Source organism: Acyrthosiphon pisum, chromosome A1 (genome assembly GCF_005508785.2).
Source record: "Acyrthosiphon pisum isolate AL4f chromosome A1, pea_aphid_22Mar2018_4r6ur, whole genome shotgun sequence".
NCBI lineage: Eukaryota > Metazoa > Arthropoda > Insecta > Hemiptera > Aphididae > Acyrthosiphon > Acyrthosiphon pisum.
Window position 1 is genome coordinate 4,730,202 of NC_042494.1, and position 9,138 is coordinate 4,739,339.

General features: G+C 27.5%; 1 protein-coding gene across 1 annotated transcript; it reads left to right on the top strand.

The window, feature by feature from the left end:
- The first annotated feature begins 1,530 nt into the window (after positions 1–1,530).
- On the top strand, positions 1,531–7,768 carry LOC100159621 (5'-3' exoribonuclease 2 homolog). The gene is made up of 20 exons (XM_003240356.4): positions 1,531–2,037; positions 2,098–2,225; positions 2,291–2,402; positions 2,483–2,656; positions 3,192–3,354; positions 3,430–3,588; positions 3,878–4,185; positions 4,268–4,486; positions 4,568–4,636; positions 4,709–5,038; positions 5,106–5,195; positions 5,270–5,426; positions 6,105–6,279; positions 6,351–6,407; positions 6,470–6,538; positions 6,606–6,734; positions 6,792–6,865; positions 6,947–7,202; positions 7,259–7,346; positions 7,416–7,768. The coding sequence occupies exons 1-20, from the start codon at positions 1,963–1,965 to the stop codon at positions 7,458–7,460; spliced, it is 2,877 nt and encodes a 958-aa protein (XP_003240404.1). The 5' UTR covers positions 1,531–1,962; the 3' UTR covers positions 7,461–7,768.
- The last annotated feature ends 1,370 nt before the right edge of the window (positions 7,769–9,138 follow it).

Below are 9,138 nucleotides of genomic sequence, written 5' to 3' on the forward strand. Positions count from 1 at the left end.
AAATGTTATCGTATATATAAAATGCTAACAGGTATAATCATTCAGTGAAATTTTCAAGTTTCTACAGTCATTTGTTTTTTAATTACAACAAAATAAGGATATCGTTACGAAAGAAATCGAGTAAATATCAAATGTTGTAAAAATATGAATTTCAAACGCTCATAGAAACTTAATTTGAGTTTCTTATAGACATTTTTTTTTTTGATAAAGGTAGATTATAGGTACTATAAGGAATATTGTATTACATTTTAAAATCTTAGTTCTAAAAAGAAAAAAATTACTAATTATAAACTGAACATAATTAGGCAATTTTCGTAATTTTTCCATATTTTGTCAATTTTTGAACTTTAAATGCTAATAAAAAAAAACTGTGACTAAGGATTTTTAATATTTTTCAAATGTCATTGTAAAAATAAAATAGGAGCCTTGTATTAAATTTTCAAGTATTTTTACTCAACAAATAAAGTTTTATTGACATTCATAGAAAAAAAAACTAATTAAATTGGAAACTGAAATTGTCCGTAAACAGCTCAAGACAAATCAAAATATTTTGAAAAATGTATCATGTATAGAAAATGGAAATATAAACAACCAGTGAAAATTTCATATATCTACAGTCATTCGTTTTAAAGTTATACCAAAAACCAAAATCAATTTTCTCGAAAACAGATTTTGCGTAAAAATTCCCGTTTTTCCTTAATTTTTCTTTTGTTTTTCACGGCGCTTTTGAAAACTATTGGAAATTTCAAATGTTGACCTCCCGAATGCACCAACTAGATTCACTTTCCCATTAAACAAGATACTGTTGAAGAAAATCGAAGCAGTTTTACTACCCCAAACCGTGATGACAGACACAAAAATAAAAAAAAAATAAAAAAAACACACATCATTGTAAAATCAATACATTCATCGTTCCTATATTGTATAACACTAATACTAGTAGTACTAATGCTAAATAGCAAAATAAATTACATTAATCACAATAACATCATACAATATTGGCTATCGCTCAGAATCGTTTTTCGTATACAATGATTATTGAATTCAAATTGAACTGTTTATGTGTCACTGTCTTTAGACAGCAGAAGACAGTTACCTATTACCCATACTTATTTGCTTTTTTTGTTGGTATCATACTATCAACTGCAGGTGTTAAATATTTGTTCATTAGGTATTCTTTTTAGTTTTTATTAGGTAGGTAGGTTTATAAATTTTTTTCTTAGAACTATCTTAGAACCTTTGCTAACTCCTTAAACAATAGATTTAACTACTTCACATGTGATGAAAAACTTTCTATCGCAGAGCTTAATCATTCTGAAGTGGCCCAATTTCCATTTATAATAGTGCCCTACCGTGATATATAAAAACTTATATCGTGATATTATCACTTGTGATATCAATGTGTGGGAACCACGGATATAGATACTATACTAGATAGTATCTATATCCGTGGCGGGAACCAAAAATGAACCGGATAGCGGTTGGCGGCACTGTCAACGTTTGTTTACAAAATACGAAGTCACGAAGACACATTATCCATAACAGCAATACACTACACAAAAACAGCATGCTGTAATTTACTAAAATTTAATACTAAATACTAAATAGTAAATACTAAATACATCGACACTTTGGAGAGTGTACAGTGAAGACTACATATTGGTGTTGTAGCTGGAACCCGAAATGTGAATTTCAAAGTACAACATTAGCTATACAACATCTCATCGTAGTATATAAATTTCGTGATCCAATTTAATTACAAAATCCTTCAAGATAATTCATAACATAAATGTATTGATCACTCGTACCTCAGCTATCATAGTGTTTAATAAGCGTATTAAATTTTAATTTTGTAGTCTGAATAAACATATTACTGTCAACATCCACATTGAATAGTGAATACCAAATTTAATTTACATTTAACAGTTATTACAATTAAATAACAACCAAGAGAGCTCAAACATGGGTGTTCCTGCATTTTTTAGATGGTTGACCAGAAAATATCCATCAGTTATTGTCAATTGTATTGAGCAAAAAGTATGATTTTTTTATTGTTGGAGTGCTGGCTATATATGTTTGTAATTTGTTTCCTTTTAGTCGACAGATGTAAACGGAGAACAAATTCCAATAGATTCAACCTCGCCAAATCCAAATGGTATTGAATTTGACAATTTATATTTGGACATGAATGGGATTATACATCCTTGTACACATCCAGAAAACAAGTAAACATTTAACAATGTGATCCAAATTAATAAATCATTGACACTATATTCTTTAATGTTTAAAGACCGGCTCCAAAAGACGAAGATGAAATGATGGTAGCAATATTTGAATGTATTGATCGTCTATTTAGAATTGTGAGGCCTCGTAAAGTTTTGTATATGGCTATTGATGGTGTGGTAAGTTATTTTATGTTTAATATTGATTATCTATACAGGGCACAACAAGTAATATATATATATAAATTATTATTTTTTAGGCTCCTAGAGCTAAAATGAACCAACAGAGATCAAGACGTTTTAGGGCATCTAAAGAGACAACAGAAAAAACTGAAGAATTGGCACGTGTGAGAAAGAATCTAATTGAAGCTGGTGCCATATTACCACCAGAAAAGCAGAAAGGAGAGCATTTTGATAGCAACTGCATTACACCTGTTAGTTAAATATTAATATTAATTACAAAATTGAGTAAATACGTACTAATACATTTTAAGACAAGTGGAATCCATAAGATTCTTAATTAAACTGGATTTGCCAAACTATTTAAAATTGACATTGACTAGATTCTGACCTACTTATTTTAAATTTCACCATTAGTTAATTGTTATTAATTAACATATTTTTTTTTTAAAGTTTTATAAATACAGAGTGATTTATTATTATTCAGTAACATCTAACTTGTTATTTCTTAATATTTATTAATGTCATAATATTATTTTTGCTAAACTAGATATAATAATAAAAATTTATAACACAATTATTAAACTAAAAAACATATAAACTTTTTTTTACATTTTTAAAATTGATATAATTACATACTTTGTTTAAATAATGGTAACATGAGGTAAACATAACAACTATTGTACTGTTTTTTAATTGTGTGTTGTCTTTTATTAATATAATTTTACAATATTAGTACTTTAAAAATGTATAAAATAAATCATTAACTAAATTAAAATGGTATTATAGGGAACACCATTTATGGATAAACTATCTGCTTGTTTGCATTATTATGTCCATGATCGGTTAAACAATGACCCTGGATGGAAAGGTATCAAAGTTATATTGTCTGATGCTAATGTACCAGGAGAAGGTGAACATAAAATAATGGATTTTGTAAGAAAACAAAGAGGTACAAATCAAATTGTTATATTTAATATCATACATTTAGGTTTAACTTGTTTTACCTATTAACTTTAATTTTCAGCACAACCTAATCATGATCCAAATACACAACATGTTCTTTGTGGTGCTGATGCTGATCTTATCATGTTGGGGCTTGCAACCCATGAGCCAAATTTTACTATAATTAGAGAAGAATTTAAACCCAATCAACCCAAGCCTTGTGATATGTGTGGTCAAATGGGTAATAATTTTAACATACTATATCATCAATAATTTTAATTCACTTTTGTCTCTGTCTACTTTATTGATTGTGATTACATGGCTGAAATCAGAGTATCATAATTGTCCATACTCTATAACAATTATTACTAAAAATATGTAATATTAGTCACAAGCTGTGAGGTATGGTGATACATTTATTTCCGTACTTCACTCTTTGTGAGTATGAATGTGGACTGACATATAAAAAAATTAGTATTAGTAGTTTTTAATAATATTGTAGGGTATTATAATTTTATTTATATTTTTAGGACACGAAATTAAGGACTGTCAAGGTTTAGAAAGGGAAGCATTCAATGATGGATCAACTATTGAATTTTCAGCTGATGTTCAGTTCATATTTGTACGCTTGAATGTGTTACGTGAATATTTAGAACGGGAATTGGAAATGCCCAACTTACCATTTAAATATGAATTTGAGCGAGCTCTGGATGATTGGGTGTTTATGTGTTTTTTTGTTGGTAATGACTTTTTGCCTCACTTGCCATCATTAGAAATTAGAGAAAATGCAATTGATCGTCTTGTGTCTTTGTATAAAAAAACTGTGTACAAAACTGGGGTAATTGTTTTATAATTAAATTTAATATTATTTTATTCTTATGTGATTAATATTTAAATGCATAAATTATTTTTCCTTTCAGGGATTCTTGACTGCGAGCGGTGATGTAAATTTGGATAGAGTACAATTAATAATGTCTGATTTGGGTATGGCTGAAGATGAAATATTTAAAAAAAGGCAACAAACAGAGAAAATGTTTGCTGATAGAAATAAATTGAAAAAACGACGTGAAAAACAAGATAAATTAATGCGTTCAAAAAGTGCTCCCAATTTTGTGCTGGGTGGTCAATATGCACCATCAGTAATTATTACATTTTATTACTTATACCTAGTTTTTTTCGATTAATAAATTAACTAAATATGAAAATGTATTTTATTATAGGCACCAAATACAGCATTTTCAATATCTAATCCAAGACAAACTGTTGATGAAATGAGGAGACAGAGTGTAGTTAGTCTTCAAAGTCTATTGATCGTAAAATATTTTAACATGTTTGTAAATTTAATTATTTTTTATTAATAGGGTAATGAAAATAATCAAGGAGTGAAACGTAAAAGAGATGATAATGAATCATCGGACGAAGAAAAAGAAACACCTGATGAAGTTCGTTTGTGGGAAGATGGTTTTAAGGAACGTTACTATGAATCTAAATTTGATGTAGACAGGACAAACAGTGGTTTCCGACATCAAGTGGCTTTAGAGTATGTGCGTGGTCTTTGTTGGGTTCTTCAGTATTATTATCAAGGTTGTCCTTCTTGGAAATGGTATTTCCCTTATCATTATGCACCATTTGCATCTGACTTTCTTAATATATCTGCAGTATCAACCAAATTTGAAAAAGGAACCGTACCAGTATGTTTTTTATAATTGTTTTAACATTTCATTAATTAATGACTAATATTTTCAATTTTGTTTACAGTTTCGTCCATTAGAACAACTCATGAGTGTTTTCCCTGCAGCTAGTAGCAATCATGTACCTCAACCTTGGGCTATTTTGATGAGTGATCCAGTAAATTATTTTTATAACAATTCTGGGTGTTAATATAAATATACATTTTTATACTTGAATTATTTAATTCATAGGAATCACCAATAATTGATTTTTATCCAGTTGACTTCAAAATTGATTTAAATGGCAAAAAGTTTGCTTGGCAAGGTGTAGCACTATTGCCATTTGTCGAGGAAGCAAGACTACATAAAGCTTTGGAACCATACTATGATCTTTTGACTTCTGAAGAAAGTATGTACACCTCGATGTACACTTAACAATGTTTAAGTTTATAATATAAATACGTGTAATAAGTTTGGCTCTGTTTTAAGTGTTATAATGCTTAATTTGTAAAGTGTAATTTTGATGATTATCAGAAGTCCCAGTGGCTATATAATTGGGCTTAACCCAATTCATCTAAAAAGACAAGATCAATTATTTCCATTATTTTTAGTTTAAAGTAGAACCGCTCACATCATTATCAACGAAAAAACAAGATTAATTATTTGCAGTGTTTATAGTTCATTAGTAATTCAAGTGTGATAAGTATGTTGCGAAATGTCATTAATAATTTAAAAACAATGAAAATGTACATTACAAGTAGGTCAACATCTTAACTAATAATTTTCAATCACATAAGTCTTATAACAATTTAAGAAGAGCACTTTTACATGTTTTAAATTTCACAAAATAAATAAAAAAAAATATTATTAAAAATTAAACTATGATGTTAATGACTTTGAATGGATGGGCTTTATGTGACTTAACTACTTAAGTGTGTTGAAAGTATATTTTTGGGGAATTCAAAACAAGCTACCAAAAATGCACTTTTTCCTAGTCTTAATCAACTTTTAATGTGGTTGTAATTTTAATTTAAAAGTTGTGTGGTATTTTATATTTTCAATTCTAATTTAAAATATTAACAAATAGGACGACGAAATGTGAAAGGCATGGATCGTTTGTATATTCAACAAGATAATTCCAAGTACGAATTGCTTAAAGAGTTATACCTAAACAAAGATAACTATGAAAACTTAACATCTGTACTTATTGATGGTATGGAAGGGAAAATTATGTTGGCTGATGACTGTGTAAAAATTGGAGGGTAATAAAAAATCTTAGCTATTTATTTACTGTTGTTGAAAATATTTAATTACAGATTATAAATATTTTTAGATCACTTCCATCTCCAGTTATGGGATTAAATGTTGTAAGATCAAATCAAGTTATATGGTATGTTTCAAATGTTATTTTCCTGAGGGATATAAAATATTTTCTTATAAAACTTTTTTTAGTGTGAAATTTGAAGATCCTAGCTATGGAGATAATTATATATTTGAAGCTATTCGTCTTCAAGGTGTTATGTAAGTATAATTTTCCTTTACTAGAAATAAAGTATATTTTTTATATAAAAATATTTTTTATGTGTAGAGAACCTCCAAGGGTATTGAAACCAAAGCATTTGTCTGATGAACAATCGCGATCTTGGAGGCCTATGATTGGTATGACCCATTCAAATCAACGTGTAAGGCTTGCAACTGCAGGTCATAGAACACTATCGTATGTATGGATATTAATATTTTTTTTTATAAATATTAAGAATATTTTTATTTTTAGGCATTATTCACCCAGAAATGCAAGTAGTGCACCTAGAAATTCAAGTAATTATGGTTCTGTTCCTCCACCACAAAGTAATTACTACTGTTTATTATACAATTGAATTATTATACTATGTTAAATGTATGGATCTTGTTATTACTGTTTTTTTTAAGGTTATAGAAACAATGGCCGGCAAAATGACTACCCTAGTTCTAGGCGTCCGAGCAGTAATTGGCATGCAAATCAAAACCAATTTCCACAAAATGATCAAAACCGAGGAAATTATGGTCGTCAACAAAATAACTCTTATAGATCAGACAACAATGCATATCCAAATTATGGAACTCAACATACATCTGATCAACAATCTATGCGCAGAAATGATAGACCAGGATATTATTCGACTGGTTATCAAGCCAATAATTCTCAGTAAGTTGATAATTTCTTTTTATTGTTACTAACAATTTAATATAATCATATTTTAGGCCTAGGCAATCTTTTAATGGAAATGTGGGTCCAATTAGAGGATCACAAAATAGTCGTTATCAACCGTATAACCATACTACCCAGAGAGTAAGTGTCTTGAAATTAAGTTTTATACATTTATATATTGATAATTAATTTTACTTTTGAATTTAACAGGGTGGTCCAAGGCCTCATGGTTACAATCAATACGGAAATTATTGACAACACGGTTGAGCTATCAGATTTTATTAATACTGTACACTTAAATTTTATAAAACTTATATTTTATATATTAAATTATATAATTTATAGAGCCTCCAATATTATTAAAATTAAAATTTTATAATAAACTTATATACCTAGGTTAATTATTGATTTAAAAATGTAGTGACAATGTAACATTTTTATATTTTACAATATCTTTATAACTGACTTAATTTTATTCTTTTTATGAAAATGATTTTTTACTATAAAATACATATTTTAATTTAATTTCAATTTCAATTTCAATAAACTGATTCAAAATATAATTTGTGATTACATTTGGCTATGTCTAACTTTTAAGTATTAAATAGATATATACTTGTTTGTTATCAGTCGTCTCTCTACCAATGTGCCATAATGTCATATAAAATGTATAGCTCTACCACCTAGATATGTTTTATATATTGCAGCAAAACTAAAATAATAATAATAGTATATTGTTTTTAATTAATTGTAGATCATTTAACAATTAATATTTCCTAATTAACATTCAAATAATCGCAAAAAAAAAATTGAAAATTGAAATATGAATATATCTTAAATTATAAAGATTTTTTCATTTTCATTTCTTGATGACCATTGTCAAACAGTTCAAATTGTTTTAATGATATATTTTTATTGTAAAAATGAATAACTTATTTTATTTTAAATTTATTTTAATGATAATATATTGACACATACAATGACAATAAGCCAACAGTATACTAACATGATAAAATAATAAGATACAATTCAACACTTTAACTGAGAAGTATTTTTTTAAGGATGTGTTTTCTTTGAATATTTCAAGTATTAGATTTGCGTCTAGATGTAAGATATTGAGAAAAATATAGATGGTACATTGTACATTTTGAGTTTTTAGATTTAAGACTGCTGACTGATGGTTAACACGATGACAAAGCTATACATTTTTTATGAGGTGGTAAAAAAACTAGCATCAGTACATAACTATAACCTATATAAAAAGTATATAAAAAAAAAAAAAATATTGAAAATTCTAAATACTATTTATTTAAAATATTGAGAAAACAAGACATTTTTATTTAATCTAAGTGATTTGTCAACAGTATACCCAAATGTTATGTTCACAATGCTAGCTTAAAATCATCCTACTAAAGGTTGTTTTTGTGGTTGCTATTTATTGCACAAACTAAAAAATATAATTTTTAATAAATCTTTATTTTAGATTCTGAGTGGAACGATAAATGTATTGATTTTACAATGATGTGTGTTTTTTTTATTTTTTTTTTATTTTTGTGTCTGTCATCACGGTTTGGGGTAGTAAAACTGCTTCGATTTTCTTCAACAGTATCTTGTTTAATGGGAAAGTGAATCTAGTTAGTGCATTCGGGAGGTCAAAATTTGAAATTTCCAATAGTTTTCAAAAGTGCCGTGAAAAACAAAAGAAAAATTAAGGAAAAACGGGAATTTTTACACAAAATCTGTTTTCGAGAAAATTGATTTTGGTTTTTGGTGCAACTTTAAAACAAATGACCGTAGATACATAAAATTTTACTGGCTGTTTATATTTCCATTTTCTATACATGATAAAATGTTCAAAATATTTTGATTTGTTTTGAACTATTTAGGAACGTTTTCAGTTTCCAATATAATTAGTTTTTTTACTATGAATGTC